Source organism: Salmo salar, chromosome 07 (assembly GCF_965601325.2).
Source record: "Salmo salar chromosome 07, fSalSal1, whole genome shotgun sequence".
NCBI lineage: Eukaryota > Metazoa > Chordata > Actinopteri > Salmoniformes > Salmonidae > Salmo > Salmo salar.
In genome coordinates this window covers 22,620,329-22,633,891 of record NC_138297.1, presented here as the reverse complement: position 1 = coordinate 22,633,891, position 13,563 = coordinate 22,620,329, and the positions used below count along the sequence as shown (strand labels likewise).

At 44.6% G+C, this 13,563-nt stretch overlaps 1 protein-coding gene across 2 annotated transcripts; it reads left to right on the top strand.

Moving 5' to 3' along the window:
- Window positions 1–2,752: 2,752 nt before the first annotated feature.
- Window positions 2,753–13,314, top strand: LOC106608785 (thyroid receptor-interacting protein 6-like). Of its 2 annotated transcripts, none has more exons than XM_014206924.3 (9): window positions 2,753–3,137; window positions 3,436–3,575; window positions 3,833–3,946; window positions 4,035–4,595; window positions 4,765–4,858; window positions 5,020–5,189; window positions 5,394–5,572; window positions 11,135–11,255; window positions 11,403–13,314. In XM_014206924.3, the coding sequence occupies exons 1-9, from the start codon at window positions 2,936–2,938 to the stop codon at window positions 11,541–11,543; spliced, it is 1,722 nt and encodes a 573-aa protein (XP_014062399.1). In that variant the 5' UTR covers window positions 2,753–2,935; the 3' UTR covers window positions 11,544–13,314. The 2 variants fall into 2 exon arrangements, with proteins under 2 accessions (XP_014062399.1, XP_014062398.1); XM_014206923.3 differs by having other exon boundaries at window positions 4,762–4,858.
- Window positions 13,315–13,563: the final 249 nt, after the last annotated feature.

Sequence of the window (13,563 nt, the reverse complement as noted above, 5' to 3'; positions counted from 1 at the left end):
TCCTGTCGAGCTGTATCACCGCCTGGTACGGCAACTGCTCCGCCCACAACCGTAAGGCTTTCCAGAGGGTAGTGAGGTCTGCACAACGCATCACCGGGGGCAAACTACCTGCCCTCCAGGACACCTACACCACCCGATGTCACAGGAAGGACAAAAAGATCAAGGACAACAACCACCCGAGCCACTGCCTGTTCACCCCGCTATCACCCAGAAGGCGAGGTCAGTACAGGTGCATCAAAGCAGGGACCGAGAGACTGATAGAAGCTGTTTATCTCAAGGCCATCAGACTGTTAAACAGCCATCATTAACATTGAGTGGCTGCTGCCAACATACTTACTCATCTCTAGCCACTAATAATGAAAAATGTATGTAAAATTGATGTAAAAAATGTATCATTAGACACTTTAAACAATGCCACTTTATATAATGTTTACATACCCTACATTACTCATCTCATATGTATATACTGTACTCTATACCATCTACTGCATCTTGCCTATGCCGTTCGGCCATCGCTCATTCATATATTTTTATGTACATATTCTTATTCATTCCTTTACACGTGTGTGTGTATAAGATAGTTGTGAAATTGTTAGATTACTTGTTCGATATTACTGCATGGTCGGAACTAGAAGCACAAGCATTTCGCTTCACTCGCGTTAACATCTGCTAACCATGTGTATGTGACAAATAAAATTTGATTTGAACTGCTCGGCCTCCGACCGCAAGGTACTACAGAGGGTAGTGTGTACGTCCCAGTACATCACTGGGGCCAAGCTTCCTGCCTTCCAGGACCTCTATACCAGGTGGTGTCAGAGGAAGGCCCTAAAAATTGTCAAAGACTCCAGCCACCCTAGTCATAGACTTTTCTCTACTACCGCATGGCAAGTGGTACCGAAACAGCTTCTATCCCCAAGACATAAAACTCCTGAACTACTAGTCAAAGCGCTACCCAGAATCCTCTTTTACACTGCTGCTACTCTCTGTTTATAGTCTATGCATAGTCACTTTAACTCTACCTACATGTACAAATTACCTCAACTAACCAGCGCCCCCGCACATTGACTCTGTACCGGTACTACCTGTATACAGCCTTGCATGTTATTTTACTGCTGCTGTTGAATTATTTGTTCATTTTATTTTTTATTTCACATATTTTCTTAAAGCATTGTTGGTTACGGGCTTAAGGTTAAGGGCTTGTAAGTAAGCATTTCACTTTAAGGTCTACACATGTTGTATTTGGCACATGTGACAAATACAATTTGATTTGAAAAGCAGAATACTTAGTAGAACATTAAGTTTATTTGATTTGACGTCAAGCATACACCAACATTCTAGACCTTAAACAACGCAAAAAATGAAGTAGCTGTCATTTACGGTACATGTGTGACAGTGTAAGAAATAGGTCTTTAAGTGATCCAACAAGAAGAAGAGGGGCTGCTTGGTGATGTTGAGGAGGCGCGCTAACATGATGGGAAGGTCTTCCAATAGAAGTTCCGGCGTCCTGCCTTGCGTTCCCATTGGGAGAGGGGTAGCTGGCGCACCACCTCCGACCTCACCCCGAGTGCCTCCTCCAGGTCCGGTAGTACCTCGTTCTCCCCCGCGGCTGTGGTCATCAGGTCCAACATCTTCAGCAGGAGGATGTGGGAGATGTCCTGTAAGTAACGAATAGAGTAGAAAAGAATAGAATAAAATATAACAACAAAAACAACTAACTGACTGGTACCATGGCAATTACCATGGACATTACGGTGGATATTTGAACTTCTTTGTTGCTGGACTCCATAACATGTTTTTCATGGGACCCCTGTCAGTTACTCAAGGACCAAAACATTAGAAGCTTCATCAAATCATTTAACATACAAGTAGAAGTTATGGTTATTTAATCTGACCAGTCCACGTGAAATTGTATAACTTTGGAGGAAATAACCCATCCAACCAACTACCTACCTCATCCCCATATTTGTTTTTGTTTCTCTGCTCTTTTGCACACCAGTATTTCTACTTGCACATCCTCATCTGCACATATATCACTCCAGTGTAAATTGCTAAATTGTAATTACTTTGCCACTATTGGCCTATTTATTGCCTTACCTCCTTACTTCATTTGCACACACTGTATACAGATTTTTCTATTGTGTTATTGACTGTAGGTTTCTTTATCCCATGTGAAACTCTGTTGTTTTTGTCGCACTGCTTTGCTTTATCTTGGCTAGGTCGCAGTTGTAAATGAGAACTTGTTCTCAACTGGCCTACCTGGTTAAATAAAGGTGAAAAAAGTATATATTTTACAGAATATCTTTCAAGAATGAATAAAAACGCTATACACATTAACCCTGTTTATACCTGGTTCTAACATGCATCCTTTGTCCTTGTGGGACAAGCCTTAGGACTAGAGTATGTGGGATTTGTGAGTGTGTTCTGGTTTTTGAGTGTGTGTGTGTTGGCGCACTCTGTGGAACAGAGTGATATACTACATAGCTGGATCAATGAGTTAGCCAGCTACTTTGATAAACAACCAGAAATAACTAAAGATTTAATGGTTCATTAAAATTAAGGAAGTTAAACTTAGATATGTTTCTTCGGTTGCTGAGTCAATTAGACCAGGGTTTCCCAAACTCGGTCATGACCCCACCCCCCAGGTGCATGTTTTGGCTTTTGCTCTAGCACTACACAGCTGATTCAAATAACCAACTCATCAAGCTTTGATAATTTGTATCAGATGTGTATTGCTAAGGAAAAAATAACAAAAACCAAAAAATGTATGTTGGTGTGGCAGTGACAAATCTTCTTGCCAAAATAGGACAGTGCAGCTGTTTTCTTTCTTTTTTTTTTTTTTTTTTAAATAAGAACCTTAATACCAACATGCAAGTGTTTTGTTATAGTTTTAAAGTATAACAGTTTAATCACGACAACCTTTTTTCAGAACCCTGACATGTCTGGTCCTACCTGGCCTCCTCCGAAGACTCCGGGTAGCCCAGAGAGACCCGTCCCCCAGATGTCCGACTCTGGACCAGCTGTGTACAGAGAGCCGCCCAAGAAGGTCTCCTCGGACACCCGGCCCAAGTATGTGGTCCATGACCAGAACAGAGAAGGAGGAGGAATGGCCTCTAGGTACATGGCTACCGGACCCACAGGTAAGAACATGGTGGTGGGCCTTACATTACACTGGGCTTGTCTTGTGTGAAACCTTGCTATAATGAACTTGTGATTGACTATTGTGAAAATCAGTAGTCAGTTCTGTAGCTCAAGCCTTGGAGTAGAGCGTTGGACCTGACACACTACTGAGTACACCAACACCTTTGGTGATTAGCACTTGACGTAAATAAACATCTTGATGTAAATAAATGTTTGTCATGTGGTTAATGTTAAGTGTGTACCCTGTCATTAGGAAGTCTTGTATGTGAAGTGCACTGTTTTGTATGTGTTCTACAGCTGGGCCCATGCAACAGCACCACCAAGAGGACCCAAGGTTTCACCCTAAATCTAATGACGACTACTACCACCAACCACCTCCCCACGGTCTCAAAGAAGACCAGTCCTTGAACCCTCATATGGACAGATTCCAGCTGATGGTAGGTTGTAATTGCTTCTGTAGCCTGGATTTCACACTGACTATTGGTCCATTTCACCATAGTGTTTAGTGTAGTTTCTAGGCAAAGATTTGTAGTAATTTTGTTATGAAGCCAGAAATCGCTCATAATATCCAATATTCAAATGTGTTTGGACAACACACTTTCAGATTTCTACATTTTCTACCTATCCATATCTTCCTGTTGTGACATTTTATGAAGTCACCCATCTTCATGTGATCCTGCTCAACTTATTTCAGCACCGGGGACCTCCTGAGAAGCCGGTTGGACCCCATTCCATCATAGATGCAGAGATTGCCTCGCTCACCTGCATGCTGGATGATCTGGACAGCTATTCACAAAACAGCACACAGGTAGGCTACCTGACTGACTACATGGGACTGTGAGGAATGCATAAAGAATGTGTATATATATTAATGTTCCCTTTCCATTCTTTCGCAGCTGTACGACAACGTGCCTTACAACAAACGCATCACAGGGGACCGCTCCAAACCCTCAGCCCAGACAGGAGCACCCTCTCAGAGCAGGTTGTTCATGGGTCTCCCCCCTCACCCCCAACCCCAGTACCGTCCTACACCCCCGTTCCCCAGACATCCCCTGTACTTTCCCCAGCCAGACTACGCCGACGCCCAGGTCTCCAAACCCTACCCCAAGCCTGTCCCTTCCTCCACCCCTACTGGCCCGAGGTTTAGCGTCCAGGACAAAACAGCCCAGCCTGTAACCTACTCCCAGATGGGTAGGCAAGCTGAGCAGGGTTACTCCCCTCCCCCACACCACCAGCATGCTTTGCGGCCCTCGCCCCAGAATCAGACTGTCCCCCATGGCTGGTACCCTTCCAACCCCGCTTCCCAAGCCCAGGAGCTGCACTCTGCGAGGGGTTACAAGGGGAGTGCCACAGGGTCTGGAGGGAGAGTCACCCAGTGCCCCACGTCTAATAGAGGCCCGGAGACTAAAAAATCAGTGTCATGCTCGGCACCAAGCTTCGCCTGTCAGCCCAGTAAGGTGAGTGTCTGGAGTTCAAACGTCAACTGTTTGTGGTGCCTCTTTAAGATAAACTATGGTCCTTTTTGAGTACTTGTATCTTCTGTCTCTTGGTTTCACTGATCTAAATGGGGATAGTAAAATCTCTATGCTGATTATTCTGGAAAATGTGCATTTATTTGTCCAGCAGGGGTCAGCAGCTTTGAGATCAGAGGAGGAGTTGGACCAGCTCACTAAGAAGTTGGTGTATGACATGAATCATCCCCCTACAGAAGAATTCTTTGGTACGTTCTGCTTTCTTTCAAATAAAATTGTATGTCCTTTGTAAATAACAGTCCAGTCAACACATCTGAATTTCGCCTTGGGCGACACAGTTCATTTCAGTGACACAATATGTCCCTCCCATTTGTCTCATCTCTTCTCCCCTTTCCCTCCATACTACCAGGTCGCTGTGCGCGTTGCGGTGACAACATCCTTGCCGACGTTAGCGGCTGTATCGCCATGGAGCAGGTGTTCCACGTGGAGTGTTTCACTTGCGTCACCTGCCACACCCGTCTCGGGTGGCAACTGTTCTATGCCCTGGACAAGCAGAGCTACTGCGAGAGCTGTTACATTGTGAGTGGCTGTCACTGACTGTCCTCTTTCTGTATTGAGAAGGCTCTTCTCCCTCTTTTTGATCTACATTTCTTTTTAGCTGTATTCTCTCAATTCATCAGTTGATCTTTTGCTCTTTTTCACCGTCTATCTCAATCTATTGGATTCTCTCTAGCGCACACACTATTCTGTCTGAACCTGTGCTGCCCCTCTCTCCCCCCTCAGAGTACCCTAGAGCGCTGTTGCATGTGCTACAAACTTATCCGGGACCATATCCTGCGGTTCATGGGCAAGGCCTTCCACCCTTGCTGCTTCAACTGCGTGGTCTGTGGCTGCTGCCTGGAGGGCGTGCCCTTCACCGTGGACGCCAACTACCAGATCTACTGCCTAGACGATTTCCACAGGTTAGCAACACGGATTGAACACACTTACTCGGTGCCAGATACTGACTTGACTCTTAATTACTTGATGATGATATCCAATTGGTAGTTAGTCTTGTCCCATCGCTTCAACTCCCATACAGATTTTTTTTAGACCTTGTAACTGGAACCTCCATCAGAAGCTAGACAGCTAATTAGCTATTTAGTCATTGTTAGCTACTGCTAGCGGTCTTTACCTTTTTTAGCTCAGACATCAGCTGCTTCAGCCCGGATAGCGCGGATAATACCTGCCAGTCTGCACAGCGCGATATCAGCCCTGAGCATATCGGACTGCTTTTTTTTTTTTACCCTCACTACATCACCGGATTCCAGCTGCAAGCTCTGGACCATTACACCGGATCATCGCAGCTAGCTAGCTGTAACTGATTGGTTGTGGTGGCTGGCTAATGCCCTTGTCCAGAAGCTGCACGAGCTAGGCCCATCTCCCGGCTAGCAAACGAAGTACACCAACTACAGTACCTCTCTTGCCAATTGGCCTGGACCCTTTGTCGACATGGAGCCCTGCCGATCCATCACGGCTGGTCTGCTGAAGTAATTCGGCCGATGTGCCTCTGCTTCGGGATGTTGAAGACCCATCTGCTATCCCCGGCCCGCTAGCTTCCTCTACACCTTGTCTCCCGCTCGCCTAGCATAGTAACGACTACCAAACGGCTCCCAGTTTCATCTATTGCTGCTCATTGGACCCTATGATCACTCGGCTACACAGCTGATGCCTGCTGGACTGTTCATTAACACGGTACTTCATTTTGTTTACCAGCCTCGAACTCAGGCCCTGTGTATAGCTAACTGACCCTCTTTGCCCCTTCATCGCCATTTACCCTTTGTTGTCTTTGCTCTCCTAATCAACACCTGTGATTGCTTTATGCTTCTCTGTAATGTCAATATGCCTTGTATACTGTTGTTTAGGGCAGCTCTCATTGTTTTATCTTCTTAGGGCTATGCTCCATTTCTGCCTGAATGACATTCCCAAAGTAAACAGCCTGTTGATCAGACCCTGAAGCCAGGATATGCATATAATTGGTACCATTGGAAAGAAAACACTTAAGTTTGTAGAAATGTTAAAATAATGTAGGCAAATATAACACAATAGATATGGTAGGAACAAATCCAAAGTAAAACCTTCCAGAATTTGTTTTTTTGAGACCATGCTCTTACAATGGCAAGTATAAGGGCATACTCAATTCTTGCTCCCAGGATGCAATTCCTATGGCTTCCACAGGGTGTCAACAGTCTATGTTCAAGGATGTAACTTCCAAAATGAATAAAAAATATCAGTTGTACTACAGGGACAGTCTTGGAAATGACGACAAGACGCACCTGCTAAAGTCGGTTTGGACATACCACTTTCCGTAAGAAATATTGCAGTTTGATTACATTTGAAGGTATCTGAGGAGTAAATAAATGTATTTTGACTTGTTGAAACAAAGTTTAGGAGTAGAGTTTCAGATTCCTTTCTCTGCAGTTGAACGAGTGGATTACTCAAATCGATGGCGTCAGCTAAACTGACTTTTTGGGATATAAAGAAGGATTTTATCTAACAAAACGACATGTTATATCTGGGACACTTTGGATGACAAATGAGGAAGATTTTCAAAAAGTGAATATGTAATCGCTATTTATGAAACCTATGCCGGTGGAAAAATATTGATGTGGGGCGCCGTCCTCAAGCAATCGCATGGCATGCTTTCGCTGTAGTAGCTACTGTAAATCGGACAGTGCAGTTAGATTACCAAGAATTTAAGCTTTCAACCGATATAAGACACTTGTATGTACCTAATTGTTTAATATCTAAATTCAGATTATTTATTTGAATTGCACGCCCTCCAGTTTCACCCGAAGTTGTCCCGCTAGTGGGATGCCTAGCCCTTTACTGCGGCGCCCCTATTCCCGCTCATCATGCGTCAGATGGCCCTTTTGTCACACATGCAGAGACCACACCTAGCTTAACTGACGCCTGCAACCTCATCTTCACTCAATGCCTAGGTTTACCTCCACTGTACTTGCAACCTACTATACCCTTACCTGTACACTATGCCCTGACTCTAGCCTACCACGCCCAGAAATCTGCTCCTTTTAATTCTGTTCCCAAAGCACTAGACGACAAGTTCTTACAGACTTTAGCCGTACCCTCATCCTACTCCTCCTATGTTCCTCTGGTGATGTAGAGGTTAACCCAGGCCCTGTGTCCCCAGGCGCTCTCATTTGTTGACTTCTGTAACCATAAAAGCCATGGGGTAATTCGGGTTAATTCATGTTTTTCATCAGAAGCTTCCTCCCTAAGTTTGGTTTATTCACTGCTTTAGCACACTCCAACCCTGATGTCCTAGCCTTGTCTGAATCCTGGCTTAGGAAGGCCACGAACTTCTGAAATTTCCATCCCCAATTACATTTTCCGTCAAGATGGAACTGCTGAAGGGGGCAGAATTGCAATCTACTTTAGAGATGCGGAGTTCTGTCATACTATCCAGGTTTATGCCCAAACAGCTTCTACGTTTTGAAGATCCATCTCTCCAGAAATAAGTCACCCACTGTTGCCACTTGTTATAGACCCCCCCCCCCCCCCCTCAGGTCCAAGCTGTGCCCTGGGCACCATATGTGAAATGATTGCCCCCCCCCCCCATCTATCGTCGGAGCTCGTGCTACGAGGTGAGCTAAACTGGGATATGCATAACACCCCGTCCGTCCTACAATCTAAGATGGATGCCCTCAATCTCACACAAATGATCAAGGAACATACCAGATATAACCCCAAATGTGTAAACATGGGCACCCTGATGGGTATCATCATGACCAACTTGGCCTCTAAATACAGCTCTGCTGTTTTCAACCAGGATCTCAGCGATCACTCCCTCAGTGTTATGGGTCCGCGGTCAAGTGACCACCCCTCATCACTGTCAAACGCTCCCTAAAACACTTCTGTGATCAAGCCTTTCTAATCGACCTGGCCCGGGTATCCTGGAAGGATTTTGACATCATCCCATCTGTAGAGGATGCCTGGTTGTTCTTTAAAGTTCTCACCATCTTAAATAAGCATGAACCTTTCAAAAAATGTTGAACTAATAACAGATAAAGCCCTTGGTTCACTCCAGACTTGACTGCCCTTGACCAGCACAAAAACATCCTTTGGCGTACTGCACTAGCATCGAATAGTCCCCGTGATATGCTACTTTTCAGGGAAGTCAGGAACCAATATATACAGTCAGATAGGAAAGCAAAGGCTTGTTTTTCAAACGAATGCATCCTGTAGAACTAATTCCCCAACATTTTGGGACACCAGTCAATGGAGAATAAGAGCACCACCTCTCAGTTGCCCACTGCACTGAGGCTAGGAAACACTGTCACCACCGATAAATCCACGATAATCGCTAATTTCAATAAGCATATCTCTACGGCTGGCCATGCTTTCCACCTCGCTACCCCGGCCAACAGTTCAGCAGCTAGACAATGTGGACCTTCTCTTCCTAAAATTATCCGCCGCCATTGTTGCAACCCCTATTACTAGTCTGTTCAACGTCATCCCCCTATTCAAAGGGGGAGACACTCTAGACCCAAACTGCTACAGACCTATATCCATCCTGCCCTGCCTTTCTAAAGTCTTTGGAAGCCAAGTGAACAAGCAGATCACCGACCATTTCGAATCCCACCGGACATTCTCTGCTCTGCAATCCGGTATCCGAGCTGGTCATGGGTGCACCTCAGCCACGCTCAAGGTCCTAAACGATATCTTAACCGCTATCGATAAGAGACAGTACTGTGCTGCCGTATTCATCGACCTGGCCAAGGCTTTCGACTCTGTCAATCACCGTATTCTTATCGGCAGATTCAACAGCCTTGGTTTCTCTAATGACTGCCTCGCCTGGTTCACCAACTTCTTCTCTGATAGAGTTCAGTGTGTCAAATCGGAGGGCCTGTTGTCCGGACCTCTGGCAGTCTCTATGGGGGTGCCACAGGGTTCAAGTCTTGGGCCAACTCTTTTCTCTGTATACATCAATGATGTCGCTCTTGCTGCTGGTTATTCTCTGATCCACCTCTACGCAGACGACACCATTCTGTATACTTCTGGCACTTTGGACACTTATCGAAGCTCCAGACGAGCTTCAATGCCATACAACTCTCCTTCCGTTGCCTCCAACTGCTCTTTAATGCTAGTAAAACTAAATACATGCTCTTCAACCGATAGCTACTCGCCCGACTAGCATCAATACTCTGAACGGTTCTGACTTAGACTGTGGACAACTATAAATACCTAGGTGTCTGACTAGACTCTCCTTCCAGACTCATATTAATCCTCTCCAATCCAAAATTAAATCTAGAATCGACTTCCTATTTTCCAACAAAGCCACCTTCACTCATGCTGCCAAACATACTCTCATAAAACTGACTATCCTACCGATCCTTGACTTCGGCGACGTCATTTACAAAATAGCCTCCAACAGCCTACTCAGACTGCATCCAATTTGCTATCACAGTGCCATCCGTTTTGTCACCAAAGCCCCATGTACTAGCCACCACTGCGACCTGTATGCTCTCGTTGGCTGGCCCTCGCTTCATATTCGTCACCAAATCCACTGGGTCCAGGTCATCTATGTCTTTGCTAGGTAAAGCCCCGCCTTATCTCAGCTCACTGGTCACCATACCAACACCCACCTGTAGCACGCGCTCCAGCAGGATTATTGCACTGGTCATCCCGAAAGGCAACACTTCGTTTGTCTGCCTTTCCGTCCAGTTCTCTGCTGCCAATGATTGGAACGAACTGCAAAAATCACTGAAGCTGGAGTCTTATCTCCCTCACTAACTTCAAGCATCAGCTGTCAGAGCAGCTTACAGATTGCTGCAGCTTTACACAGCCCATCTGTAAATAGCCCATCCAACTACCTGCCTCATCCCCTTTTTGTTTTTCTGCTCTACTTGCACATCAGTCACTCCAGTGTAAATTGTAATTACTTCACCACTATAGCCTATTCATTGGCTTACCTCCTTACTTCATTTGCGCACACTGTATACAGATTTTCTTATTGTGTTATTGACTGTACGTTTGTTTATCCCATGTGAAACTCTTGTTTTTTGTCGCACTGCTTTGCTTTATCTTGTTCAGGTTGCAGATGTAAATGAGAACTTGTTCTCAACTGGCCTTCCTGGTTACATTTTTTTTTTTAAACGGACAACGCTGGGCCAATTGTGTGCCGCCTCACAGGTCTCGAACCCGGGTCTGTAGTGATGCCTCAAGCTGTGCCTTAGACCTTTGCACTACTCGGGAGGCCACTGACTATACTTCAGGCATGCAATCAACTAGAACACTAGCACAACAATCAGATGTAATCATCTGTCTAATAGACCCATGTCTAAAACTTAAACTCGTAAAGTGTAATTCAGAGATTAATTGATCAGTGGGAGACTTGATCAATTCAACTTTGAATTACGCTTTGGGTTTTCAAGTTCTAGACATGAGTCTATTGGACAGATTATATCTGATTGTTGTTAGTTTTCCACGCTCTAAGTGACGCTAGTGCTTTCTGTCCCACACAGGAAGTTTGCCTCTTGCTGCTCAGTGTGTGGCCAGGCCATCATGCCTGAGCCGGGCCAGGATGCGGCGGTCCGTATAGTGGCACTGGACCGCAGCTTCCACGTCAACTGCTATGTGTGTGAGGTGAGTGGTCACTCTGTGTGTTAGTTAAACAGGTCACTCAAGTTGAATGTTTACATTTGGCAGGCTATCACATCAAATGTACACAGCCTCAGTTGAACCTAATCCAGTTTTCCTGGATTGACCCTGTGTTTTCTCTGTCCCCTCCAGGAGTGTGGTCTGCTCCTGTCGTCTGAGATTAAGGGGCGAGGCTGTTACCCCTTCGACGGTCACATCCTGTGTAAGGGCTGCAGCGCCCGGCGCATCCAGGACCTCTCTGCCATATCTCCACTGACTGATCACCAACTATAGGAAGTCACCTCGTACCTTTAACATATGATCCCTCAACCCTTCCATTACTTTCACCTGCTCTGGGGTAGAAGTTGCCCTAAGTAATAGATCTGGAATCAGTCCTACTCCTCTGATTCATAACCTTAACCACAAGGGGGAAATGACTTGAGAAGAGTCTTGAAGGGCAACTTCATCCCCCTTCACTTTCATCCTTTCATAGCCTTTTTTTATTCTTCAGATGCCCGAAGCTGAGGACTCCGTAGTAGTAGCCCTACTATTGAACCTCAAACTGACAGTCTTCAATTTGAAGTCATTATCACTTGACCAGGTTTATTGGTACAGGGTATTGAAACATGGATTGACAATAGTTGACCCCTATGCCCTATTCTCTGCATCATACTATCACATATTCTCTATTCCTACTCCCTTCCCACTACACCCTATTCCCAACCCCACAGTCCCATACCAGTACTGGATAGAGCCCCTGATCTGCACCCCCCTCCCAAACCCTTGACTGCACCACTGCTCAACTCACACACTATCCTTCATGTTGCACACTGTCTCACACACACACTATCCTTCAAGTTGCACACTGTCTCACACACACTATCCTGCATGTTGCACACTCTCATACACACACACTACCATGCCAGACACAGGTGGGACATGGAAGGAGCTCTATGGAAAATAAATATTGAGGAAGAGGAGGATAATGACGAGGAATACAATGTGTTCCTGGCTGTGGGGTAACTGACCAGTCCAGATAATGGAACATATATTTTTGTATACCACTAAAGTCAATAACAGTGCTGAACTGCCTCATAAGCAAAGTTCACATATGCAAGGTATTTCTGTGACAGTTTATATTGCAGGTGGTTTTGGTTGTGGAGTGAATGTGTTTGGAGACCTTTCATTGGAGACCAAGTGGGTGTAGTCAGTGTTCAGTGAATAGTTTTTAGAAAGTAGACGGAAAGATTGGTTAGGGAAGGAGATCACTGAAGTCAGTGCTTTATTTTTGGATGTTAATACAATATGTAGGCTGTCATATAATATCTTGCACCGTATGGCAGAACATAACATTATTTTATTCCACAGGACAGCAATTTGTGTACTGCATTTTAGATCATGTTACTTTTATACCAGTCCAAACCCCATCTTTTAAAATGTGAATGTGTTTTTCCGTTTTAACATTTGGGTTGATTTGATATGTTACAATGAAGATGAATAAGGTGCAATGAAGTGTTTGCCCTTAAATTGCTGAGAAACTGGGATCTCCATGCTTGCCACGTGAGCTGAGAACATCCTCTTATGGGTTTTTGTTTAAGCTTAGCCTTAGGAGTTAGAGTTGTTGGCAATGTTTAAGTAACTCTGACGTTGGAGTTATTCACATTGCAATTTGGCCATTTAGTTTGTCTTGCTGTCTTGTAATATAAGAACTGCTAGTATGGTTTGAAGCTTCTCTTCCAACTACAAGACCCTTAATATCAATTCTATTGTTTTCTTTGTCCAGAATCATGTTTTGTTTCAGTACTTGATTCTTCTCATAGTATAGGTCAATGAGCACAATGATATGAAGGTCCCTGTGTTGAGCCCTGAGTTTCACTTTTTATTTATTTCAACTCATGTTGTACTGCTATTGTCACTAAATCGATGTTCATCTGTGATATTGAGGTTAATGGTCATCACTTGGTTTTCACTGTAATTTTATGATCCACAGCATCCTGTTGATAAGTACTGCAGAATAATCATATTTGTCCATGAGAGGAATAAACTGAGCAGGTGGTTTGTACAATTTGACTTGTGTTTGAAGGAGGTGTGTGAATGATTTTTTTTTATTTATTTTTTTTCCCCTCTAATGCCGATTTGTAGTATGATCAAAGACAATAAACCATCCTTTTTTTCCAGCAAACTACACCATGTGTATGTCTTTTGATAGACCGCTGTACTAGACCCCCAACCTATGGAAAAGCAACATACTTAGAACTTTAAAATACGTTTTTTGATTTGAGGTCAAGCATAACCAACATTCTAGACCTTAAAC

Coding starts and splice junctions, on each gene's coding strand:
- LOC106608785 (XM_014206923.3), top strand. CDS start 2,936: ATGTCTGGTCCTACCTGGCCTCCTCCGAAGACTCCGGGTAGCCCAGAG. Junction 3,947..4,034: donor ATTCACAAAACAGCACACAG/GTAGGCTACCTG, acceptor ATTCTTTCGCAG/CTGTACGACAACGTGCCTTA. Junction 4,596..4,761: donor TCGCCTGTCAGCCCAGTAAG/GTGAGTGTCTGG, acceptor TTATTTGTCCAG/CAGGGGTCAGCAGCTTTGAG.